At 35.9% G+C, this 27,956-nt stretch overlaps 1 protein-coding gene across 1 annotated transcript in view; it reads right to left on the bottom strand.

The window, feature by feature from the left end:
* Window positions 1-20: 20 nt before the first annotated feature.
* PKD2L2 (polycystin 2 like 2, transient receptor potential cation channel) overlaps window positions 21-27,956 on the bottom strand; it is a 30,942-nt gene continuing 3,006 nt past the window's right edge. Inside the window, exons 4-14 of the mRNA XM_033096648.1 lie at window positions 27,152-27,408; window positions 24,291-24,512; window positions 21,376-21,604; window positions 19,888-20,058; window positions 19,501-19,682; window positions 12,425-12,545; window positions 11,296-11,397; window positions 9,751-9,815; window positions 9,094-9,148; window positions 1,719-1,831; window positions 21-1,291 (exon numbers count right to left, since the gene is read on the bottom strand). Coding sequence (XP_032952539.1) covers window positions 1,195-1,291; window positions 1,719-1,831; window positions 9,094-9,148; window positions 9,751-9,815; window positions 11,296-11,397; window positions 12,425-12,545; window positions 19,501-19,682; window positions 19,888-20,058; window positions 21,376-21,604; window positions 24,291-24,512; window positions 27,152-27,408 — 1,614 coding nt within the window. The 3' untranslated portion in view covers window positions 21-1,194. The remainder of the gene's footprint in view (window positions 1,292-1,718; window positions 1,832-9,093; window positions 9,149-9,750; window positions 9,816-11,295; window positions 11,398-12,424; window positions 12,546-19,500; window positions 19,683-19,887; window positions 20,059-21,375; window positions 21,605-24,290; window positions 24,513-27,151; window positions 27,409-27,956) is intronic.

Below are 27,956 nucleotides of genomic sequence, written 5' to 3'. Positions count from 1 at the left end.
TTGAATTACCCGAACCTGGGACCATATGGGGGGACAGCAGGGTTAGTAACCACCTCGCTGACTGCATCTCTGGGGAGTGGAAAGACAGGGAAAGATCATGTTGTTGATTGCCTTGTGGAAATGGAGGGAGAAGATGCAGAGAGAATAGTTAGCAGTTCTTGTTGCAGTGAATTATCCTATTAAGAAAACGATGTACAATCTCTAAGAGAAGAGCTTAGTCCGAGGAAGGTGGGTAGGTTTAAAAATTCCTTTATTCCAGTTTTAAAATCCAGGGGCCATATTGAGCGCCCCTGTGGAAGTTGAGTACTATGGTCAAATGCTATTGCTTGGGCTAAGAACATAGTTCTTCTGGGAGGGTTTATGTAACCTAAAGAAATTAGAAGCGTTTACTTCCAATTTCCAAAATGCCAGTCATATAGAAGTTTTCCAACCATCCAAATGGTTTTTGCAGCACACTCATTTACACTTTTCAAATACAACTTGACTTTTTGTAACCCGGATACTCCTACCTTGCTCTTTATTTTTTAAAATGTATTTTGCTTTTAAAGTGGTCGAGGAAGCACTTTTGCGAAACTTTAGATGCGTTACGTTAGAAACTGTCTAGATGAATTTCCAGTGTGCAGATATTAATAAAGTTTCTGTAGGTGGTTGGGTAGTTTGTTCTTTTACACTTTAGCTTTATAGGAGACTTATATTGCGAAGAATGGAGGTGAGATTATTTTACTTGGGGTATTATATGATAGTTTTACAGACTCCTAAGCATTTATCTATGGTCTGAGAAGTTGGAACATGGTACATGATGAGAACGCCAACACTTCTTACACTTTGTGGAACACCGAGAAAACTGTTTTTACCTACTTACTGTCCCATGAACAGCATTATTTTGTACTTTCATAGTCCTAGGATTTAATAATAATTATAAAGTTCTCTATGTGAATCGGTGCATATACTCTGGAGGCATGTTCTAATGGATTATACAGGCGTGGATTATACAGTGAGTCCCAGTCAGGGGCACGTCGTTCCTGGAAGTCATTTGATGATGATTATTGACCCTGACGATAGTTTGATGATAGGTGGTTTAGTGCTTTTCAAAGTGTACCTGAAATGGGGACACGTTTAGGAAATAACTCAATACAGGGATAAATCTTCGTTAGCATGTTCAATGATTGCATCAGATTCTCACCTCCACTCGACTTAGTAGGGTAGAGCGGAAACCTTTCTCATCACTCGGTTTAGTTTTAAACTGATGTAGTGTAATTCTTTCTCCAGCTCCACGGTGTATAAAAAGAGGCTAGAGGATAATTTAAAAGAGAATGAGTCAGTAACATACTTTTTTGCATCAAGAGACAGCAGGTTCTTAGTGTCTATTGTGAAATGCTTAGATTGGGAAGACAGTATTTTAAGCTCCTGAAACAGGCTTAATGTGACCAGTTATGGGTCTGATCTAAAGCCGTGTGGAGAACGGTATCTGCGACACATATCAAGTATAAATGGTAGTCTATTATTTAGGGATGTAAGGATAAAAGCAATTGGTCTCACTCTCACCTTATATTTAAACAAATGGAGCCGTTTAAAGTTGGGTAATAAAAAAATTGTTTTTTGAAGTGGTATCTTAGCAGAATGAGGTTCTGGGTTCAGGAAAATAATGTGTGTAACTCATGTCCCCAGTCCCCATATCACGATAATCCCCTGGTACCCTGGTTAGAGCCAATGCTTACTCTCGAAATTCTTGCTGAGTGACGGGTTGGTAGTCATCTTGAGTTTCTGTAGAATAATACTTTTTCTCAAGTCTCTCTTTCCATTTTTTCATCTGCTCTGCACTTTGAATCTCCTGGCAAGTTAGAGGAAAAGCATAAGCTGCAATCTCAATTTTTCTCTCGTAAATTTTTGGCACACAAGCTTCACAGGGTCGAGAACCTTCACCTCTGCTCTCTGGGTCTGTGATGTTGAGCCCCACTGGCTTTTGCCCCCCACATTGTTTAGGTTGCCGCATCAGCAGAGTCACTTCAGAGGAACTGGTGTTAGAACTGGTGGGCAGAATTAGGGGATTTTTAAAATTGTAATTATCAGCTTATTCTTGTTTCTTTGCCTCTTGCCCTCTACATCTCCAGCTGACTTCCCTCCTGCTTTTCACTTGGCCAAAGCTGAGATGTTCTTTTCCGTACCCGTGTTCTTTACTGAAGCAGATGTCCTTCAAAGTACATCTGTGGATATTTGCTCTCCCAGCTGCTTCTCAGCCAGACTCCTGCAGTCTTACCTAACCACCCCAACCCCCACTTCATAATTACTGCACCAATCTGTGCATTCTAACGTGTGCACATACCGCAAGTAAACAGCTCGTACCAGAAAATTCCTGTGGCTGCATCCTCCTTTGATCCCAAGGAGTCTTTCCTATGTTTTGTCCTCACTATCACCCACATTCTTTTTGGTGTCCTAATACCTTTGTCCCAACTTTAGAAAAGATGCTTCGTACATTGTGGAAAATAGGGACAGCTCTAGAAAAGGAGGGAAAGGAGACATTGCACCCAGATGTGACTCAAAGACACCTCTCTGAGTGAGTATGATTCTTGCCCTGCTCCAGCACTAATACTAGTAGCAAAGTGGATTCCTGTGTAAGGTTCTGATTACCTTCTTCAGAGAGGATGGTGATGCCTAAGTTAGTACACTGTTTACCTGGTAAATGTGTGCTGTTCTGGTCACAGAAACTATTTTACCAGACAGTGTTTGTCTTTAACCGACATATCTAAAGTAGGATAAGATGGCTCTCAATGTTTCCAGTTTTCTCTTGGCTACATTACAGCACCTGCATTTTGACATATTTACTAATACTTTTAATGTGCTGTTGAAAAAGTGGTTGACACCACAACTATTTCTAAATTGCCAGGCCTATTATAATATGGAAGCATTAGTAATATGGACATGAATAGATTATGCCTGATAAACTTGACTCATCCTTCAAAAATCCCATCTCAACCACCACTTTTCCTGTGAAGCTCTCTTTGATACTCAGGAAGTGGTAGGCAGAGCATAGGCAGAGCAGCAGCTCTTTGGGGACATTTCTTCTAGGTTCTAGTTAGCCCACCTCTTCTCTGTAGGTGGTAGCTGCCTTTTACAGTTGTCTCTGGATTAATTTAGTGTTCCACTTTGGCTCTTACAGTAAACCTCCTCCTTTTGAACTAACTACCTAGTGTGTTATTTTTAGATTTTTTTTATCGGGACTACCTAGTGTGTTATTTTTAGATTTTTTTTTATCGGGGAAAGGGAACAGGACTTTTATTGGGGAACAGTGTATACTTCCAGGACTTTTTTCCAAGTCAAGTTGTTGTCCTTTCAAACTTAGTTGTGGAGGGCACAGCTCAGCTCCAGGTCCAGTTGCCGTTGCTAGTTGCAGGGGGCGCAGCCCACCATCCCTTGCGGGACTGGAGGAATCAAACTGGCAACCTTGTGGTTGAGAGCCCTCTGGCCCATGTGGGAATCGAACTGGCAGCCTTCAGAGTTAGGAGCACGGAACTCCAACCGCCTGAGCCACTAAGCTGGCCCTACCTCGTGTGTTTTTGTTTTTCTGACGACCCTAACTGGTGAGTCCTTGGTAGCAGGGGAAGTCCAAAGAAACAAAACATAGATAGATGCTTCCACCAAGGGATACAACAATTGACTTAAGAATGTGAGACAACCACCTTGCCATTTGGGATTCCTCAGGCTACCGAACCAGTGGGCAAAGATTCAACTGAGATTGATTCGTCCCAATTACCAAGGGGAAATTGCTTTCTCTACAAAATGGGTGCTATGGTCAGAGGGCTATAATTGGAACCTGGGAATTCTTGAGGAGGGGCAGGGTGTGCCTCTTAAATACTTCCATGTCCAAAAGTAAACTTTGTAATTTAAACATTAACTTCTTAAGGAATTATAATTTTAGTAGAAGAGGTCTTAAGATCACCCAGAGATGGATACAATTACTATTGGAACTTTGCTTCTCCCTTTTTGAGGCTAGGCTAGGAGTGCCTTCATTTATATAAAGGATAGTTCCATCTTACTAGATGGAAGCTTAAAATAGTTACGGTCGTTTTATGAAAGTTCAAATGTGTACTAAACGCCAAAAGGGTGAACTGGGCTGACTATTTAGTCTCTCAACTCACAATTTACCGTCTTATACTCTCCTATGTGATGCTGGGTCTCAGGCTTCCCTATTAAGTAAGGTGATAGATTAGGGGTGAGATAAATGTTTTTATCATATCGAAGTATCCATTGATTCCTATTTTGATTTGTTTTCCCCTCAAGATTGAATGTTGAATGTTATCAAATACCCAGCATCTATGGAAAATGACATGTAATTTTCCTGTTTGGACCTATTAATAGAATGAATTATGTTAGTTGATTATCCAATTTTGAACCATCTTTCCATTTTTAGAATGAACCCTATCCGAATCATGATATATTATTTTGTTCTGTTAGATAGATTCTGTTTGCTAAAGTTATTTAGGTTTTTTGCTTCCAGATTTATAAGTGATACTTTCTTTTTCTTTTTCTTAATCTTCTGTTTAATTTATTTTTGATACAGTCTTTGTCAGGTTTTAGAATCACTGTAGAGGTATTTTGTAAAAATAATTTGGAAAATTTCCATTTTCTCTGGAATAGCTTGAAATTATTCCTTAAAAATCTGGTAAAATTCCCTTGTGAAACCAACTGGGCCTGATTTATTTTGAAGGTTGTTCTTTGATGAGTTTATCTCTTCTACAGAATGGATTTATTTAGGCTTTTAAAAATGTCTGCTCAGTTTTGATAAATTTTCTTTTCATAGAAAAATTCATCACCTTCAGTTTTTCAAATGTTATTTGCATAGAGTTATGCAAAAAATCTTTTAGTGATTTTTTTTTTCAGGTGTACAACATAATGATTTGATATATGTATATATTGCAAAATGATCACCACAGTAAATTTAGTTAACATCCATCACCATATGGTTACAGATTCCTTTTCTTGTGATGAGAACTTTTAAGATCTACTCTCTTAGCAACTTTCAAATATGCAATACAGTACATTAATTATATACTTTATAATTTATATTAATTATGTACGCCATGTTGTACGTTACATCCCCATGTCTTATTTAGTTTAAAACTGGAAGTTTGTACCGTTTGACCACATTGACCCATTTTTCAACTCTCCCTCACCGTACCTCTGGCAACCACCAATCTGTTCTCTGTATCTAGGAATTCATTTTTTTTAAAGATTCCACATATAAGTGAGACCATACAGTATTTGTCATTGTCGGACTTATTTCACTTAACATAATGCTCTCAAGTTCTATCCATGTTGTTACATATGGCAGGATTTCCCTTTTTGTGGCTGCATAATAGTTCATTGTGTATATAAAGAACTGTTTATACCATATTTATCCATTTATCCATTGATGTACACTTCTTTGTATTGGCTGTTGTAAATAATGCTGCAATGAACATGGGAGTGCAGATATCTTTTTGAGTTAGTGTTTTTGTTTTCTTCAGGTAAAAACCAGAAGTAGAGTTGCTGGATCATATGGTACTTCTATTTTAATTTTTTGAGGACCCTCCATACTGTTTTCCATAGTGGCTGCACCAATTTACATTCCCACCAACACTGCACAAGGGTTCCCTTTTCTCCACATCCTTACCAACACTTATTTCTTTTCTTTTTTATGACAGCCATTCTAACAGGTATGAGGTGCTAGCTCACTGTGGTTTTAAGTTGCATTTACCTGCTGATTATTGATGTTGAGCACCTTTTCATGTACCTGTTGACCATCTGTATGTCTTCTTTGGAAAAATGTCTATTCAGGTCCTTTGCCCATTTATTAGTTGGATTTTGTTGTTGTTACTGAGTTGGCTGAGTTCTGTATATGTTTTGGATATTAACCTCTTACCAGATAGATGATTTGCAAAAATTTCTCCTATGCTATGGTTACCTTTTCATTCTGTTGATGGTTTCCTTTGCTGTGCAGAAAGAAGCTTTTTAGTTTCATGTAGCCCCACTTGTTTATTTTTGCTTTTGTTGCCTTTGCTTCTGGTGTCAAATCCAAAAAATCATCACGTAGACTGATGTTAAGGAGTTTACTACCTATGTTTTCTTTCAGGAGTTAAATGGTTTCAGGTTTTATGTTCAAGTCTTCAATCTATTTTGAGTTATTGTGTGTGGTGTAAGACAATAGTCCAGTTTCATTCTTTTGCATGTGGTTCCCAGCGCCATTTATTTAAGAGACTGTCTTTTCCCTATCGTATATTCTTGGCTCTTTTGTCATAAATTAATTGACCATATATGCGTGGGTTTATTTCTGGGTTCTCATTTCTAATCCACTGATCTATTTGCTTTCATGCCAATACCATACTGTTTTGATTACAATAACTTTGTAATATAGTTTGAAATCAGGGAGTATGATACCTCCAGCTTTCTTCTTCTTTCTCAAGGTTGATTTGGCTATTTTGGGTCTTTTTTGGTTTCATACAAAATTTTAAGAGTTTGTTCTATTTCTGTGATAAGTGCTATTGGAGTTTTGACATGGATTGCACTGAATCTGTATATTGGTTTGGGTGGTATGGACATTTTAACAGTATTAATTCTTCCAATCCATGAGCACAGAATATCTTTCCATTTGTTTGTGTCTTCAATTTCTTTTAGTGATATTTCAAAATTTCTTTTTTCCTGATTATTTTTCCCACTGTAATTTTCACCTTTGTATGTTTCGCTCCCTCTTATTCCATTTGTTGGCTAATGGTGTCTTTTCAAAGAACCAGCCTTTTTATTTATTTATACTAATTTTTGTTTGTAGTTCAATTCTGCTTTTATCTTTATTTCTTGTTTCTGTTTTCTCTTTATTCTTTTCTAACTTTTTGAGTCACATACTAAAATTACTTTCTTTTCTGTCTTTGATTTTTGTTTATAAATTTAAGGCTATTAATTTTCCTTTGGGTATTCTTTGATTTTTATCTCATAGATTCTACTATATAATGTTTTTATCATTTTGTTTTCTGGGATTCTGCGATTTCATTTTGTATTTTCTCTTTGATTCAAGAATTGTTTAATAGACAATTCTTTAGAAATTCAAAACTTTCTTGGTTAAAATTTTTTTAAAATTTCAATAATATATATTTTAATTAGTTTCAGGTGTAAAAATCAATGTAACAGTTAGACATTTACACCCCTCACAAAGTGATAACCCGCCTCCCAATAACATATTTTTATTATGTCGTTTCCAGATAATTTTTTTCTATGTTAACTACATTTTGGAATTTATTGAGGTTTTCTTTATGGTCCAGTGTATGATCAATTTTAATGAATGGGTTTTTGAAAACTGAGTGTATCTTCTGAGAGTACAGAGTTTAATACATAACTGTAAGACTGCCTATTCAAAATATACATATTTTTTATCCTTTGATTTTTTTCCCTGATCTGTGTGTGTGTGTGTGTGTGTGCTTGTGTATTCCTCCTCTTATAAGTCCAGTAGTCTTACGGAAGTTGATGCTGTGTGATTTGGTACCTAGATCATCATAATTATTAGAGTTGATCTTAGCCTTATAAAGTACCCTTCATCTCATTTAGAGCCTTTTGTCTAGAATTCTCCCTTGACTTATATTAAGTTGTCCTGAGATGTCCTGAGGTGTTTTGCTTGCCTATTATACCTTTGCTCATGCTTTTATATTTAACTTTTCTGAATCACTTTGTTTTAGGTATGTATTTTAGGATACAGCATAGAATCGGGTGTTGTTTCGTAATTCGATTTGAAAATATTTCCTTTTTAAGTAAATTATCCTAATTTGTCATTCAGTAATGACATATTAGATATATCTGGTCACAGTTATATCATGTTGTCTTATGGTTGTATTTTAAGTGTTTTACCATGCGGTATATTTTCTGTTCTTTTTTGAATTGGTGCTTTTGCCCTTTAGGAATGTATGTGTTTTTGTTTTGAAGCAAATGTACTTCAAAGTACATCTGTGGGTATTCTTTGCCCTCCCAGGAAAACAAACCAAAAAAAAGAAATGGTTTGTTTTTATTCATGTATCTTTTTATACACCCTGAGTCTTCCCTTTCTTGCTTTGGTTCCCTCAAAAAAGAACCAAACAAGTTCAACAAGAAAATTAGCTTATAATTTCTTCCTCCTCATTTCCTTCCCTTCTATTACCCAAGTATATTTTCAATCATGTTACCATATATCCTTATATCTGAGAGGTGGAGTCTGTTGTAAGACATACAATTATTTTATGTACCACGTAGGAAAAATTGCTGCCAATTAAAGTATGACACACCGTCAACCATAAGGTACATCTTGATTCCAGAGATGTTAAAATTTGAAAAAAGTGTTTTCAAACCTAGAAAATAATCTTTTTATTTACTATTGTACTCTCAAATATGCTAAAGGTTTTTCTTCTTGGTTATTAACTCTTAATCATAATTCTTTAACTTTTAGCTATTATATGACCCAATTAGTCAGGTTTTTCTACTTTATACCTTCTCTCTCCCTCCTTTTCCCAAAATTTCTCGAATCATCTCTGAGTTGGTTGAAGTTGATCCTCTTGTAGAACTCTCAGGAATATAACAGTATTCCCTGAGTTCTTGCATGTTCAAAATTGAGCCTTTATATTTGAAGCACAGCTTTGCTAGATATAAAAATCTTTGGCTTACATTTTCTTTCCTTGCATATATTGTGTGCTTTATAATTACTTCTTAAACACGTATATATAGAGTCATTTATTGAATATATGTCATAATTTTGAAATATAAAAAATCATTAAAGTGATATATCACATTAATGATCACAAGAGAAAAATTATATAATTGTCTCAATAGATTATACTCACTAAACCCTGTGTGATTTTCCCAGTGAGTGTACAGTTGAAGGACCAGGGTATCTGGCTGAGAACACCCGAAAGAGGGAGTATCTGGAATCCAGACAATTTGACCTAAACAAGAAAGCATCTAGAAACTGGGAGATATATTTGGAGGTGGCAAACAACTACTGCTTTGAAAACAAGCAAATCATTTCAATTCTTAACCAGAACTTTTTTGTAAGCATATTTCTAATAAAGCCATTACTTCTTTATGAGAAAATTAAAATCTTACATTCTCGTCAAAGCCTTCTCTTCTGGCTCGTTCAGCCAAATCTCCACTTTTCATACTGAGAATATAAAATAAAAATTAGAGGCATTTGATAGTAAAAAGGGAAATGCCAACAAAATATAATCAGATCTATAGTAAGGATATGAATTGCATTTCTGTTCTTTCTGATAACACTAATTACTTGGAAAATGTGGTCATTAATAAGTTCCCTAGAATATCACATCTCTAGCTATAAAAAAAGTTTATGTCCCATTGTCAGAGGTCTGGGTTTGGGAAACATTTCAAGAACAAATTGATTCAATAAATGTAAGTGTATTCTTAATTTGTGTAAAAATGTTTTTATTTTGATAGCTAAATAAATGCACTTAATGTAGACTGAAATTGCTTGCTACCTTTTTAGAGGGATTTTACTGTCCTGTCCAGCTTCTGTTAAGCCTTGTTTGAGTGGCATATCATGCCTTATATTACTTTTAAATTAGCTTAAGAGTTTCATGACAGTCTCAGAAATTAGGAGGCACATTACTGGATATATTGACAACACATTTAGAATCAGCACTTTGGATAGTGGTGGTTTTGCAATCAAAACCTTTCTCTTATTGTAAGTTTCTCATACAATATAGAGCTTTAAAATGGTAAATTAAAAGTTTAAAGTCATCTTACTTTTTGCTGTTTTCATCTGTTTGAGGTTTCTTTAGTTTGAGTCTTTCAAGAACATCCTTGTAACTCTGGGCATAATTAAAAATAATTTTAAAAAGTTCATCAAAATATATCCTGTATTGTCAGTTTTTGATCAACGTACAGGAAATATGGATTGCCTATCTCTAGGGACTGCTACTCTAAAGAAACATGGAGGCAAATGCTATGATTATCCTTCTTTCACCTTGTCAGCACTTATGGTTTCTGCCTGCTGGTGAAAATAAAAAGGGGGTTCTCTTGTGGGCATCACACTTGAACATGAAAAAAAAAACAACTTGAAAAAGTATTAGTAACATTTATTGCATTAAAGATAACACTTTAATGCACATAACTAACATCATAATCAAGAAGTAAAAGATGAAGAGAACCACACTTAAGCTCACTGGGGGACATATTAATAGTTTTCTTTTACAGATAAGTTCTTGGACAGACCTTTTAAACCCCACTAACCCTAAAGCGATTAGGATCTTTTCTATGTGAAGTGCTGTGGTTAGAGCTGTGGGTATGCAAAGATGGGCACATGCGACTCTCGTACAGCTCTAAGTGAGGTAGGTGTCAAGAGAACAGACGATTCTGCTCTGTCAGGGAGAATAGAGTTTCAGTGAGAGAATGTAGGCAATATACCTGGGGTCAGAGAAGGACATGAGCAGGGGCCCAGAGAAGGGAGGGAGCGCAAGCGTGGTAAGGCACTGTGCTCAAAACCGGGCTATAAATGGACGCAAAGTAGAAATTTTATAGTTAAATGAGAGTGAGTAAGGATATGTTGGGACTGTGAGACTTCAGAAGGGCTTTAGAATGTTTGAGTAAAGAATTTGGACTTATTTTGACAGGTCTAGGGAAACTCTGAAGAATTTTGAGCAGAGAAGTAAGATCAGAGCTGGCCTGGCACAGGAAAGAGACTAGGACAGGTAAGAAGATGTGATTACACAGAAGCCTGGGTGAAAAGTCCTGAGGCCCCTAATCTGGTGGTGGTAAATGTGAGCAAAAACTACAGAGATGAATTTTACACACAAGCCTTGGCAACAGATCATATGAGGGACAAAGAAATACAAAGTCCAAGGTTTTTGAGTTGGGGTAACTGAGAAAAAACTGCTGCCATTAACAGAAACAGGAAAGTGAGGAAGATAAGGCACGCTGAGTTTTGAGTTTAGAGTTTAGATTGTTTACAGAAATTTGTATCTAAATTGAAAACTTTTAGAGGGAAGGGTTACTTTTATTATAATATCCAACAGTGCTTTGTATTTAGTAAATAGCTTAATTACTGTTTAATACGTTGAACTCTGAAGTAATTTTGGCCACATTTTTAATGCCAGAGAGCATATTTCAGTGCCCTGGTAGTGAAATAATACAAATATGAGTAACACTGAGCCAAAACAAAAAAGCACCACCACCCCTCTAAAATCCCCAGACCCACCACCACTTGGATTTAAGTGTTATTCACACTACAAGAGTATATAAACTGAATAAGATTTGTCTTAGAATTCTAATTAAGAAAAGACTTTGACATACCTTTTTAATCATTTTACCAAGTTCAAAATCTGGTCTTCTGCCTAGTGAATAATCAGCTTTCACTTCAGAATAGGTATTATTAATTATTGCCAAGAACATGTTCTGGGGAGAAATATTCAAATAATTATTTCAATAAAAATTTAGTTCAAATGTTAGTAACTTTGATAGGTGCTGGGATTTGTAAAACGATTTAAATTTAAAAAGTAACTCATATGCTTAAAAACAAATGGCTATGAAGGCTAATATAGTAGAATGGGAAATGTGTAGTGTGTGAATCCAGGCAAATATGTGGTAAATGAGAAAAACGGAATTTAAAGTAGTGCATATGAACTGGTTACTTACATATATATTAATTTATCAGTATTGCATGTTAATCTGTTACTTAGATTAATGTCATTCTATGTTCATAAAGGGAGGTTTTGGTTTTTAAAACATCTATAAAACTGTTTAATTGCACAATCCTACTAAGGCTTTTACGACTACTGATATCTAGATGACAAAAACAGAATTGTGGAGAGGGTATTCCTTAGCCCTAGTCCACCTCTCCACCTTTCACTGTGGCTCAGCTCTGTTACTGTGAGGATTCGTGGCCATCACCAGGGATTAATTGCTATGCATGATAGAAAAAAAATGCTTTTGTGGAGGACAGACAGTAGCAGTGCCTTGACTATCAGGGCACAGTTGCTTGATGAGGAAGGCCAAACAGATTAGCCCTGAGCACATACAAGACCCATCCTGGGGACTCCTAAAAATCACCAGGGTGTGAGCTTTCAGCTGTGAGGGCCGAAAGCCATGGCCATATGGATAGGAAATTAATGGCTTAATTCATACTTACTGTCCCAGGCTGGAGAGACCTAGGATGTTCAAATTATATGTGTAAAAGATTTAGCACATTTCTGGCATACAGTAAACACCCAGATGATAACTACTGTGATCACATTCTCCATTGGACTACTTGTTTAGACACTGGACTAGAGAACCTCGATTACTAGGAATCCACACCATTCTTAATAAATGTAAAGTGTTCTGACAGCTAAGCAATGATACCATAGTTTCTTCTAAATTGTTAGTTTCATTTTTCATTCTGAAAAATGTAAGCAAAAAAGGGGACATATATAGTGATTCTTACCAGGAGGACAAAGAACATGAAAAAGATGAAGGTGATGAAGTAAATGGGTCCCAAGATACGATTGGCTTGCTGAATACCAGCAAAATTAAAATCCCCAAGAACAATTCGAAATTGTGAAAATCTTTGATGGGAAGAAAGAAAAGCAGTATAAAATACTATATTCCTTCATGCATACATGACAACTGGTTGGGGTTAATGTGTCTAAGAAAGTATTTAGCAGCATATGGCATATGTTCTCTGGCTTTAGTTATGTTAGCACAGAGTTTTATAAAACTGGATGTAGAAAATTCCCCTAAAGGCAAGACTTTGAGGTATCTCAATAGCTGAACAGGTAGTCCAGAAAATAATAGGCTTCAATTTATTTAAACCAATGTGAACCCAATGTTTACCTACAATATTTGAATCTTGAGATACCTGCTTACTGGTTGCTCTTAGCAGTGGCCTCCTTAGCTATTCCTGTGCCCTTCTAAAGCTTAGAATATTTTGACCTTGTCCAATAAGTAATTTTCAACTTGTACCTAGACCCAGGAGCCCTAAAATTTCTAGTATCAATGACATGTTTAATGTTTGCACCTCTTCTGTTAAAATAAAGATGCCAACCATTTGTCACTTGCCGAGTCTCAGACAAGTGCTCGTAATGATCTTTAAATATTATCCCGAGGTTTATTTTATTCTTTTCAATGACTATGGAAACTTGGTTTTGATGTGAAATAACATTTAAAATATTACAGATCTTCATTTTATTAATTTTAAAGATGGAATATTAAGAAATTAAAGCATCGAATAAGTATGATAGTAGCAGAGGTAGAATTAAAAATTTCTTAACCTGAAGTCTTATTTTATTTTCTCATCAATAATTTGCAATGGCATTGCCAGACATACTAGGAATATGTTATAAATTAAGTGAGTTCTTTATTTTAAGGGGAAATCTGGGAAGGAATTTTTTTTTAAGGTGGGCACAGCTCATAGGAGCCCATGCAGGGATCGAACCGGCAACCTTGGTGTTATTACCACCACATTCTAACCAACTGAGCTAACTGGCCACCCCTGGAAAGGAACTTTTAATAGTATGTAGATACTTTGCATGATTGCCAGTCAGTCAAAAGGGAGAAATGCTTCTTGTTCTTTGATGCTTTTGCCACTCACAGCGGGCATAGGGCATCTACAATGAAGGAAGAAACTGTAGTCAAAGAAATCAGCTACTTGGAATCAATCCTAGGGCTCAGAGTTATCTGAAACTTTATCCCCAGTACCTAAGACCTGATTAAATCATACTAAAAGTATTTATCCAGGTTTTAATACTGGTTTGTAATGCTCTTCGACAAAGATAGAGAAATGCTGAATTGCAAGACCAAAATTTCTCAACGTATCAAATCTTTCTCCTCTCTGGTATACAAGAATAAGAGGTTCTGTTTTAGTGTTTCTAACTTGATCTTTTATCCTTGAGTTGTGTTTATGTAAGAAAAGATAAGTGAAAGGCATCATTTCTCCTTTCCAGAAATTAGCTCATTAACTAAAGCTTCCATTCAGCCTTTTCTATCAGGGAAGTGACTGGATCTCTCTGCTGTGTAAATAATAATGTGAATAACAAAACCTAAGCAATTTACTGAATAGTTAGATAGGAAATGGAGAGAAATGGCTATGAAGACTAATATAGTAGAATGGGAAATGTGTAGTGTGTGAATCTGGGCAAATATGTGGTAAATTAAGGCAAACAGAATTTAAAATAGTGCATATGAACTAGATATTAAATATATACATTAATTTATCAATATTGCATATTAATCTTTTACTTTAAGTAATGTAATCCAAATACAGTGTATTTGTTACTTTTCTCTTAATTGGAACTTAGTTTATCCTTTTTTGCTTTTTTCAAGCTAAAAGGGACACCATGATTCCTCCGCATACAGGGTTATACTGAATGAAAATATTGCTTTGTAACTTCTTGATACCCCTGCTAACTTTTTAGTTCTCTCTTGTTGAATTAAAATAGCTAACAGACTGTTTCATAATAATGTACCGTTTGTGGTTAATATCACTTCCCAGTTTCTGAGTTGGTGGCACGATTGGGTGAAAGCTATTCCTAAGCATTTTTTAAATATGACCTCTCTTTCACTGTCTTCTTCTGTAACTCAGGTTAAATATATATATTAGGCCTTCTCATTCTATCCTTTATGTCTCATACTCTCTCCCAGCATTTTTTTTAAATTGGGGAATATTGGGGAGCAGTGTGCTTTTCCAGGGCCCATCAGCTCCAAGTCGTTGTCCTTTAATCTAGTTGTGGAGGGCACAGTTCAGCTCCAAGTCCAGTCACCGTTTTCATTCTTTAGTTGCAGGGGGCGCAGCCCACCATCCCATACAGGAATCGAACCAGCAACCCTGTTGTTCAGAGCTCACACTCCCAACCAAGTGAGACATCCGGCCGTCCCCCAACATTTTTTCTGTTACGTTTTTGATAGTTTTATCCTGACCTGTTTTTCACTTTACTCATTCTCTTTTCATCTATGTCTTATTTTGCTGTCAAACCTGTCAACTGGGTTTTTAATCTCAGTTGCTATAATTTTCAGTTCTAGAATTCTGTTTGATGCTTTTTCAAATATGTCACTTTTTATACTATCCTGTTCTCTCAAGATACTGACTCGTGTTCTGTTTCTCTAAATATAGTAAGTATTGCTTGGTTATTCTATTATAATATCTGAAATCTCTGTTTCTGTTTCCTATTGTATATTCTGGTTCTTGCTCATGATTCTTTTCCCCCTTATGTACCAAATTATCTTTGACTATGAGCAGTAAATTAGATTTGAAAAATTACTTGTAGAAGTAATTTGAGGATTAGGATGAAGACATCTTCCTCCAGAGAGGTTTTTTTTTGTTTGAGTCTGCAGGTTTATATAGGCCTGGGACCATCTTTAATTCAAGTTCAAGACATGAGGTTCCTTGGACCTCTGAGTGATTAAACCCAGGCTTCAAGTCACTATGAGGGATTCACTTTTTGTGTGTGTGTGTTCAATCTATTTTACTTATGTTCTAGCTTTAATTACAATAGTGTCGACGCCCATCCCACAGAGGGATTCACTTTTAGTTTGAGGCTATAGTACTGCTTGATGTGTGGAGAAGTTATCAGACTATCCACCCTTGCCTTCCACCCCCGCAATACAAACACAAATGCAGGCCCTGAGATTTGCTATTTGTCTTCTCCCCTAGAGGTGGCCAGAAACACAGTTTCTCAGCTGTTTCCTCTGGATCAGCAAAAATGCCTTCAGGGTGGAGATTTTGGGGTGATGGTGGAATAAGAAGCACTAAGAATTGATGCCTCCCCACCTAGACAGCAGTCACATTGGCAACTGTCTGATGTAATTATTTCGGAACGCGGGAGTCTGTTGAAGGCTTGCCCCTCCCGGGAAAGGCTTAAACAATTCTGGTCAATTTCAGCTTTTCGTTTGGCAGCAGCTAGCCATCTCCCACCCTCCATCCACTGGCAGGCCGTTGTGTGTGTGCTCCTGGAGCAGTTTGCCCGCAGTTTGTGGGAGCCAGGATGGGCAATAAGGACACTGTTCTCCAAACAGCAGGGGTCTGTGTTCTGACTGCTGATTGTTGCTTCTGATCCCAGAAGTACAGACAGAGGTGGGCGTGTTTGCCACCTTTGTTGCAAGGCCCTCCCCCTCGGGCTGAAGCAATGTCCTTGGGATTTAAAGGGCCAGTGCCCTTCCCTCCCCCTTCATTTTTCTCTTTTTCCTCTTTTGGGAGATACTAAAGACGAGGATGTTCAAAAGCAACTGCATATACGGAGGAAATTAGAAAGTCACTATGCATGCCCATGAGAAGGCACAGGCTTAGAAAATACCTGAGAAGACCTTAAATTTATACCTTAGGCTGATCCTCAGCATGGAGACAGTCTACAACAATAAAAAACAAAACAGCAAACCCTGGGGAAGGGAAAGAATCTGATTTCAATAGTTATCACAGTATTCCATTCAAATGTCCAGTTTTCAACAATAAATGACAAGACATACAAAGAAACAGGGAAATATGACCCATTCAAAGGAAAAAAATAAACCAACAGAAACTATCCCTGAGAAAGACCAGATGGCAGGCCTACTAGACAATGACTTTAAAACAACCATCTTAAAGATGTTCAAAGAACTAAGAAGCCATGGAGAAAGTCAAGAAAACACTGTATGTATGAACAAAATGGAACCATCAATTTTAAAGAGAAATCCTAAAAAGAAACTCTAGAGCTGCAGTAACTGAAGTGAAGTACAGTAACTGAAATGAAAATTCACTAGAGGGATTCAAAGGCAGATTTGAAGAGACAGAAGAAAAAAATTAGCGAACTTGAAGATAAAGCACTGGAAAGTATTGCGTCTGAGAAACAGAAAGAAAAAAGGTTGAAAAAAAATGAAAGAGCTAAGGGACCTATCAGGCACTAGCAGGTTCGCCTACGCATATGAGAAGATGCTTAGTACCACTCATCATTAGGGGAAGTGCAAATCAAAACAACAATGAAATATCTCACACCCATTAGGATGACTACTACCAAAAAACAAAACAAAACATAAAACCCCCCCAGAAAATATAAAAAGCATAGACAATGACGTGGAGTAATTGAAACCCTTGTGCACACTGTTAGAGGGAATGTAAAATAATGCAGCCACTGTGGAAAACACTTTGGCAGTTCTTCAGAAATTCAAAATAGAATTACCATATGATCTAGCAGTTCCACCTCTGGGTATATACCCAAAATAATTGAAAGCAGGGTCTTCAAGAGATATTTGTACATCCATGTTCTCAATAGCTAAAACATGGAACAACTCAAGTGTCCATTGACAGATGAATGGATGAACAAAATATGATACGGATGTACAATGGGATGTTATTCAGCCTAAGAAAGGAAGGGAAATTCTGACATTCTGCAACATTGTTGAATCTTGAAAACATGCTAAGTGGAATAAATCAGTCACAAAATGACAACTACTGTATAATTCCACTGGGTAACTAGAGTAATCAAAATCATAGAGGCAAAAAAGTAGAATGGTGATTGCCAGGGGCTGCAGTAAGGGGAGAAATAGAGAGTTCTTGTTTAATGGGTATAGAGTTTCAGTTTGCAAGATGGTTGCACAACATGAATTTACTTAATATCACTGAACTTTCCACTTAGACATGGTTAAGATGGTGAATTTGTTATGTGTATTGTGCCACAACAAAAAATCCTTATTCTCTTGGCTACATAAGGATATAGAGAGAAGGTGGCTGTCAACAAGCCAGGAAGTGAGCTCTCATCAGAACTTGACCATGCTGGCATCCTGACTCTCAGTCTCCAGAACTGTGGGAAATAAATATTTGCTATTTCAGTCAGTTAACCTAGGGTATCTTGGTAAAGCTGCCTAAACTGACCACGGAATCTTCTGAACACAATTTAAACGAAAATATTGGTATTTAGACTGTGTGATCTATTTATAAGGTATGAGGATATATATACTATTTAGAGTAGGCTATTATAAAGTGATAAGGGCTAAATTATAAAGTTTAAGTACTAAAAAAAAAATATCCACTTAAAAAGGCTTCAGGGCAAAAGTAGCGTTGGGTGTTGGGCTTGTTGGATGCTTGCCTTCTGATTTTGGCCTAGTTATTACTCACTTTTTGGTCGGTTTTGTAGAATTTCAATGTTTTGTATATTTCATCCAGCGTTTTAAATTGTCCTGAAGAGGAGGTTGATATGAGTAACCTAGCACATCAGTACCACCAGCAAAAAATCCCCTCAATTCATTCCAATATTCTCTGTTTATTCTGTGCCTTATACTTCTTTTTCCCCCACTAGCGAAGGTGAGACAAATTTCCAAATTTCTGTAAATTACTATATTTATATTCAATATCCAATACTACTTAAGTTTTATTAATTAATACTTGAATTAAGATCCTAGGAAAGGACCAAGAAGTTGTTGGAACTGCAAACATTATTCACTCAGGATAAGCTAATTAGACTTCTCAGGTTATAGGTCATTTCAAGTTGGGAAGGTATCTGAGCGTGATTTAGTTAGCCCCTTCATTTACAGATAAAGAAATTAAGGTCTAGAAATCTTAAATAGCTAATGGCAGCATTGGAAAAGTAGAATTATATCCTCTTGGTTCCTAGTCCACTCTTCTTTCCACTACTGACTTAATAATGGGTTATTTCAGAAAAATGTTATTAAATTTCATACCATTGGTACTTCAATAACTTACATGTGATGGTGAAAAGAGGACAACCTAAGACATTTTTTTAGATCAGAGTTTCCCCAAAATCAACTAAAACGGTCATGGACAAGTAAGCTTGGAGAATTCTTAACTAAAGTTAACGTTTTTGTGTTTTTTTCCTTCAGAGCCATGTGTTGCTATGCACTGCTAATTTCCTAAAGAGTGATGCAAAATTTCCCAAACTTAGTTAAGTATGAAGCTGTTTCTCCCCAATTTTGGTCTAAATTCCACAGAATACATTTTGACAATTGATATTTTAGGCTATCATAATTTTCTCATATGGACAGAACTTGCTTTACCTACCCTAAAAGGGGGAGTAAATATATTAAAATTATTCACTTTTAAAGAAAAGCCTGAATATGTTTCTAGGGATTCTAATCAGCTTCCTAAGTTTTTTGCCTGCTGATTGGTTTATGCTTATAAAGCTGTTTTTAAAATACAGCTTTGCCAGATTAGCAAAAGACAATCAGGTCAATACCAATAAAAGGATTCTAAAGATGGAGCCCTCTAAAGTAAACACTTTAGAATTCTTTTGTCCAGGGAACAAATATTACAGAGACATGGAGCCAATTTCTTTTATCTTAGGTAAAATTTCCACTCTTAGTGAGAAATCAAAATTATTTTACCAACTTGCCCTGGTAACACTTAGAAAGCTGATATCATCACCCACTTGGGTCTTTCAATGCCTAACCGTACTTTGAGTGGGACAGATATTTAGCCATCAGTGAAAATAGCAAACCAACTTTAAACTAATTAAAGCTTATGTTACTACTTATCATAGACCTTTCCATGATTTTTCTGTTATAAATGGAAAATATGATTACATTTATACAAGAGCTTACATGGAATTTTGAAAAGTGGAAAAGTCATCAACCTGTGATCCAAAAAGAAGAAATCCTAACTGCGCGTAAGCAAAGAATATTATAAAAAACATGATGGCAAATCCTACTATGTCTTTGATACAGCGGGACAAGGTTGATGACAGCTGAGACATTGTCTTGTTAAAGCTTATGAATTTGAATATCTGAAAAAGAAACAGAATTAATTGAAATAGAATACTAAAGATTGTAATTACTTTTAGAATAAGTTTAATTTCACAAGAAACCTGCTTCAAATTAAAGGAGGTGCTTAACAATAGGGTGTTTTTTGTAGTTTAAGTTCCCATTTTGATATCTAGTAAAATAAAATATATGTATTCTGTTGTGTGTAATATAATAAAATACAAATACCTTTATCCATGCAAAAAAGATGGTAATGGCAATTATATTGTTGTAGTAAATGTTCCAATAGGCAAGAAAATAGAAGTCTGAATATTTTTCAGTATTTTTTAACAGCTGTCCAAGTAAGAGAAAATTTTGTATATTACTGTATAAATTGAAGAAAACGGCCACAAAACACAACTATATAGGAAAAAAAGAAGGGTTAAATTAGAGACTATTTCTGCCTCTAAATCTCCTGCAGTCTATGAAGAAGCACATCAAAAAGTTCATCAAAAGTTCAACAAAAAAGGAGGGAGAGATAGGACATAGGATTTTATATAAATGTAAGTAAGTTTTAGTGTATAGAAGTTTAAGGTTGCATGATCATCATAAAGACAGAAAAATAGTCATTACCTGGCCATCCTAATCTATTTGCCTGTTTGGTTTTTTTGAGTCATAAAGCACAAATGTATAAAAGGATTGTATAATTCTGACTAGACTATAAGGATTTCTGTTCCTTGTAACCACATTATCCGTGTAACACTACAAGGATAAAATTTTACAGTTGTTATATAAGTAAATAAACTCTTTTAGAGCCTTTTAACAACTATCTTAGAAGAGGATTTTAGAACCAGGTTATCTTAGGTATCAGAGCTTTATAACTGTCACAAAAATTTTATTTTGATTTCCTTTGCCTGAAATACTCCGACAGTTAAACATTTAATGCTATGCCTGCCTTATGTTAAACACTGCGGATACCAGAAAGGTAGATGGCACATTTTCTGGCTGAGAAACTTTCAATCTGGTTTTGGGATAGAGGGCTTATATACTAAATTGGCTATAACTAAGATACTAAGTAGTAACTAAGGGCCAATAGGGTGAAAGAGCAGATTGTATAAGCCAGAAATATTTGTTCATTGTTCCTAAAACCAAGCTCTTGCCATTTGTCCTACCCTGCCTACATCTCCGTTTATTTTAGTATGTTCTAGTAACAAGAACTGGCAGTCTCTGGAGTTTCTTTCAGCGACTCTTCCCCCATCCTGGTGTCCTGTGTCCACAAGCTTACCCTCTGGCTGTTCAAACCTCCTCCCTTCAGGATTCTGTCTTTTGCCTATTTTTTCAAAATTCAGCGTGAGGAGGAAAGCAGATTTTGGCAATATAGAAGAATACAGTTTAGAGGACCTTGCCCCAAAAGATTTGTAATTTTCAACACGAAGCCCTGTAAGGAATATGTTTTTGAGTTGGAGCAGGGGAGACCTTTGTGTATATTAAATCATAAGATCTATGGAATCTATTCCTCTAAGTCTCTCCTCCCAAGAACCAAAACAGAAAAAAAAAAAAAGACTTCTTCCTCTTGGAGGCACACCATTAGTATGTACTGTAACAGTTCATTTTATGATTGTTACTTGCAACTTTTAAAATAAGTCCTGATGAATAGAAACTTCTGCCTTTTACACCTCTCTCATTGGTGGGTTCATATGTGATTTCCTTCAATCATACATGTGAATATATACTTACCACTAAAAGTAGTAATTCTAGCCAGTTCCAAATACTTTTGAAATAGGCAGACTTAAATTCTTTTATATTTTTGGCTTCTTGTATTGTGAAGACAATAAGAAAAATACAAAATGTGATTTCACAGGAAGCAATAAAATAATCATAGTAGGTAACGTATCTGAGGAGCTTCACTGTGTAAAACTGCCATGAAGTAAGTATTCCTCCAGTTGCTGGGAATTCTGCCACCAATCTGTAAAATTAGATTTGTGAAAGTAACTTTGCACGTCAAGCATTTATATTTTATTTATTTATTTATTGCCCCCCCGGCCGCCCCCCCCCCCCGTTTTTTAAGATCAGTCTAAAGATCAGTCTAGATATGTAGGACGCAGCAACCTGGCCCGTGCTGGTATTAGGAGCCTTGTGCCGCACCCCCCCTTCCCCCCCACTGAGGCAGTGGGTCACCGGTCATTGGTTGGCTGCTCACAGCAGCCTTTATATTTTAATACCTAACTCAAAGTGAAATTTCTAATCAGTGACGATGTGTAATTTAATGATAATCAGTTATTTTGCATAAAATATGTTTTCTTGGGGTAATAGGTTCAATTTGAAAAAGTTTTAGTGACTTTACTTATTTTGTAACGGCTCCACTCTTTTTTGTACTTTGAATATTCACAGTGGTCAAACACCAATGTAAATGAGAAAGTAAACTGTGATTTTAGCCAGACATTCATACTATTTTGTGTTTAGATTGCTTGTTCATAACTGAGAATACTAATTTATCTCCACAGGAGAATAAGATGATGTTTAAGAAAATGCTATACGGTTAGTTACTGTTATTAGTCAGGACTCCCCCAAAATACATAATTCTTGAATACTTCAGAAGAGGGAAATACACTCTCTCCCTTTAGCTTATCAGACATATTTCTTCTAAATGTCAATATCACATATTCTACTACAGCAAATATTTTCTGTTTACTTTAGGCACTGGATATTGGATACAAAGATCTATATGCAAACAGAAATATAACAATTTATTCTAACACTAGTTGTTCTCTACAGCTTCAGATAATTAAGAATTGGCAGTACTTGGAGGAACAAGCATCTCTACCACACTGTCACAATGTAATTATTCCCACATAAAGATATTAGCAAATCTTATTGGCACTGGTATAAGGTGCTGCCAAAAAACAAACAACCCCCCCAAAACAACAAAAAACAACCACTTAACATATGGAAAACAGAGCTGTTTGTTTTACTTTGCACAATAGGTGTGCAATGTTGGATAAGTGAGTGAAGTGAAAGAAACTCAGTTTTTTTATGTAAAGTGTAGACAAATTAATAAAAAGGGAAAAACAGCATTCAGTGTAGTTTGCCAGATACATGTATAAAAAGGAAAACAAGTGGATGAGGTCTTAGTGTAAGTAATATGCTTTCGTACAACTACTGATTAGATGTACTCCCAGATAAAAGTTTCAAAATATGCTGAAGTTTCTAAAAAATAACATTTTAAAAGGTAACACAGAGTAAGCATAAAACCTAGAGAAAGGAAATCTGGAATGAATCTAGTATTACAAGGAGTTCTTCATATGACTCTAAGCCAGTGACCCCAATGTTTCTGCTATTATTTAGGACATAGAAATGATTTGTAGTCTTCACTTTATCCGGATAAGGACTATTGGGAAGGATGAACAATATGGATAAGCAGCTCTGATTCCTTCCAACGAGAAGAACTATAAAGTAAGAGGTATAATGTCCATTGATTGCTTAAGGTAATTCACTTGTTTTATTCAGTTTTACAAATTGTAAAGGCCATCGTTGTGTTTCACCGTAGCTGTTGCACAAGGGCAAAATCCCCTTATCAGAGTAAACACCAATTCCAAAATCCATTCAGAGCAAAAATGTAAGACTCATGGGAGAAAAGTGGCTCACCCAGATTATAGTGGACATTATTGTTTGCCTGTCTAGTGGTCATTGTCCCGTTCCTCCTTTCTGGCAGAACTGTGATTATATCAGGCTTCACCCATTCCCAGATCACTTAGAGAAAGCTGACTCAATACCCAGACAGATCAAATCAGGGCAATCCCATTTCCTTTGTCAGTGTTGGATTCCAGAACCCAGGCCAATTAGCACAGTCCAGGTTAGGTAGATGAACTAAGGTAGTCAAACTAAAGAAAGAATTATTTCTCTTTCGTTGGTTCTCTCTCCTGCTCCTCCCCATGAGAAGATGTCTCTCCGTCTCCTCCTGGGTCCACGTTAGCCCAGGCACATCCTTTTCATGCAACAGCAGAGGTGCAAGAGAACAAGTTTTAATGTACAAACTCATTTCAAGCTTCTGCTAACATTCCGTTGATCGAAGCAAGTCACATCGTTGAGCCCAGCTCCAAGGACTGGGGCAGTGCACCTTGCCTTGGGTGGCAGGGCACTTGTGAGGTTACATGGCAAAGATGTGAAGACTTGGGGCCATGTTTTCCAATCACTGTAGGCTCTAGTCACTTCTAGGATGCTGACAATTGTTACATTATTGTTTGACATTTAAGTGGTTCATTCTTGAAACAAAAATTAATCACTAAATAAAGCTCATTCTGAAAGGTAATCAACAAATTTGTATGATGTGATTTAGAGGAAGAAATCATGAAGACTAAATGTTAGATCTGTGCAACTGCAAAATGACAAGAAATAAAACTATATATCTTTTAGTAATATAAAACCAGCATGTTATATGTAGTTCTCCACGTTCTTGAATATATTCTGAAATAAAGAAACTGAATATGATGTCGCTTCACTGTCTTTTTCATTATTGGCAGAACTACATTCTATTTATTTTGAGGCTTATGATTTTAATCTCAGTACAGACATGTACAAACTGGAAACCCTAATGAGAGCTCTGGAAGCTTTTTAAATTCAATATACTAATAAAGAGGTTTAGAGTCACTCACCTGATGATGCAAAACAGGTTTACATTAGCATTGTATAACGAAAAGTCAATAAATATAACTCGAGTCCCTCTTGTAATCCAGCTATTCAGTCGAAGGTTAACGAACTTGCTTTGGGTTTCAGATTTTGATTTTGATAAAGTGAAAATATATCCCCCATTTTGGTAAACACCAGCAAATCCCCAGTGCCCAGGGCCACTGATACTGGGAGCAGAGAACTTCCATCTGTTGGATGTAAAGAGAAAAATGGAGAGATGAGAAGCCTGACTGAGAAATATTCTAAGAATTTAAGCTAACCTCTGATTCAAAGTAGTAGTTAAAAAAAAAAAGTACTAAGTTCGTAAGTATTACAGTAATTTTTGAAGCAAGACAATGAGTTAGGATAAAGCTAAAAGAATTAAGATTTACTTTGTTTTCATTTTTTAGTGCTTAGTGTGGGCAAGACACTGGACTAGCTGCTATGAGAGAAAAAATTAAATCCATTTGTTGTCTCAGGGACCTTAAAAAATCTAGAAAATAATGACTGATTTTGTTCTTTAATATATTGTGCCTGTTGTTTGATCAGATCTTAAGTCTTTGAATAGAACAAGAATACCAAAGGTTTTGGTTCAGAAATATCTGTCTCAGCTTGGGGAAAAAAGATGCTTCATAGTCTATCTTCTAAAAGTCATATACTGTTTAAAAAATTCCCATTAAATAAAAAACTTGTTGCAGGGTCTATATTGTTATACAGGTATCTTATTTTAATGAAAGTACATAAATCAAAGTAAAATGTGTGTAACTAAATTTTATTTCCATTTTTTCTACTTTTAACTTAATTGTGGGATATCAAAGAAATAAAGCCTTGATTCCTCATTTTAGTCATTCCGTCTCCCCAAAACAGATCCAAATGATTATCCAAAGATGCGCTGCTTAAACTTGTTTTTATATTAATAATGTTTGTTTTCAGTAGTGGGGGAAAAAGTGGTATCACTTAGAAAAAAATACTCATATTTAATGAAAATTCCGTAGTTGTATTTTTTTCAATTACAGTTGATATTCAATATTTATGTTAGTTTCAGGTGTATAACATAATTGTTAGACATTTATATAATTTCCATTGTTGTATTTTTGAGTGTTTTTATAATGATTGTTATACTGAAACAAGAACATTTGTTATAACAGCCCTCTCCTACTTCCAGTTTTTTGTGTTTTTAATTAATGAATGTTACATTGTAGATAAGCACAAACTGGTTCTTATTTTGGTTTTAGGGAATGAAAGGTATTACAATTCCAAATCAATAGTGTTAATTTTGGTATTTAAATTCTTTGTACTTGTTATAAGAATTTGGAATAATAGAACACCTAACAGATTAGTCTTGAAATTCCAATTTAAAACGTGTAATTAAATAATTGATTTATCTGGGGTGCCGGATGGCTCAGTTGGTTAGACCGAGAGCTCTGAACAACAAGGTTGCCGGTTCAATTCATGGGATGGTGGGCTGTGCCCCCTGCAACTGAAGATTGAAAATGGTGACTGGACTTAGAGCTGAGCTGTGCCCTCCACAACTAGATTAAAGGACAATGACTTGGAGTTAATGGGCCCTGGAGAAACACACTGTTCCCCAATATTCCCCAATTAAAAAAAATTTTTTTTTGATTTATCATGTAATTTTTCATTGAAAGGGAAAGAGTATATAGTAGTGTATTTAAGATGTCTCACCATATTTATGAATTTATTAGATTTATAAGAATTACACAAGTAATTTTTGGTCTCAAGAACACTCAGAAACTCATGAAAAAATAAGTCAACAAAAGCCACAAAGCAATATGGGTGTAATCCTGGGTGGGTATAGGGGAGGTTTTTGAAGGAGATGTAATCATTGTTAATATTTATAATATAAACACTGGGTAATAATGAACAAAAATTATGGTATAACGACAGACTAAGAGGAACAAGAAGAGCGTGTATAGAGGGAGTGGCATAAGAGGGAGAGGTGACAGACACCTACGATAGACAATAGGTATATAAAACTGTAAAATCAAGTAATAGCAGTGTAAGCATATTCTTTAGAACAAGGAAGTGTGTACCTGAAGAAACAACTAAAAGAGCTAAAAGTGGCTGCTTCTGAAGTGGGAATTTTGAGTAGGAAGGGGTGGACCTTTGTAAATATTTTTTTCACTTTGATAAATATTAAAATTTAAAGAAGATTTATCATCTACCTCTTAAGATTTTCATAGCACCCTAAAAGCAATGATACCCGCAGCTTCTGCGTTAAGGGGAGGTAGCGTCAGTGGCTCTGGGCTTTCACATTGTCAATATAAAGTGTATAGAGGAGGCTACACCAGAAGTAAGCTCAGCCACTTTGGAGAACAATGGCTGTGATATCTTTGGCAGGCATCATCAGATGTAGTGCCTAGAGAGCTAACTGCCCCTTTTTAGTACTGGCAACAACAGAGAAGAGATCACTGAAGTAAGCCAGAGTGAGAAAGGAGGAAAGCGGCCCAAGATACCTAAGATACTCCTTAAGGATCCCAAGAAGCATTTGGGATATGTTGGAGATCAGCCCGGCCAGAGCCAGAAGAGCGTGATGAATATTGTAAAAGCAAAATTGGATGCTCTGCCTTGTGTCCAGTATGACTTAGCACTTCATATACCACAGTCAGAAAAAAAGAAAACACTTTATATCATTTGGTAAGCAAACAAACAAAAATAACAGGTTCACTCGTCCCTTTCTAAAGACTGCATCTGAGTCTTCCTTTGATACTATTACTGAAACATGATCCCCGATGGTATTTGGAAAATACACATATTTTCACAATTGTTTCAAGATACCTAATGGTAAGCTGCTAGAAAAAGTTACGTGTAATTTTATACTACTTACTCAGTATTAAGTTTAAGGCCAAAATCAGACATGTCTTCATTTTCAGAAGTGTATTTGGCGTAACATTCACTCATCAAAGACTGAAAGGATGAATAGACCTTGCATGTGTTGTTGCGGACTTTTAGCTGACGGACTCTGGGGACTCCTAAAAGTATGTTCTCATAGTAGATGCGACTGCTGTTCTTTAAATTATACAACTTCTGGTTATTGTACCATGAGTCCCAGTATAGACCTTCCAAAAGGGGTCCTTCCATAAACTTCACATAGAAAGATAAATGTTATGGGAAAAATAGTTTCATGTCAACTGTGTAACAATCTATATTCACAATATTATCCATAAGACTATAAAAATCAGTGATTTTGAGGATGAGTATAAAAACAAAATTATCGACCAAGCCAACATTAATATTAATGGTTGTCTCCTTGATAAGTTTCAAATTCCTAGCATGGCATACATGGTTTGACCGATATCAAATTCATAGTTTGGCCTTTTCCACCTCATCTTTTATATGCCTATAATGCCAAACATAGCTCCATATGTAGAATTATTTATAGTACATATTGTTTATTCTTCCTAGAATGCCTTTCCATTACTTATCCTTTAAAACTCAACTGGTCATCATTTCTGGAAAGCCTTCCCTATCTCTTCTTTGTATGTCCCAATGTTTGGGATATGTGAAGCTGCTGTTCCATTAATTGTTCTTTCCTCATAACGTGAACATGTTGCTAAGTGTATTGGAAAAAACAAGTCTGTTCCAATGCTGAAGGAATGATTCTCTTATGCAATTAAAAACACTATGAAATT

This window comes from Rhinolophus ferrumequinum, chromosome 24 (genome assembly GCF_004115265.2).
Source record: "Rhinolophus ferrumequinum isolate MPI-CBG mRhiFer1 chromosome 24, mRhiFer1_v1.p, whole genome shotgun sequence".
Lineage (NCBI taxonomy): Eukaryota > Metazoa > Chordata > Mammalia > Chiroptera > Rhinolophidae > Rhinolophus > Rhinolophus ferrumequinum.
Note: the sequence above shows the minus strand (reverse complement) of the source record. Positions and strands in the feature narration are given on the sequence as shown.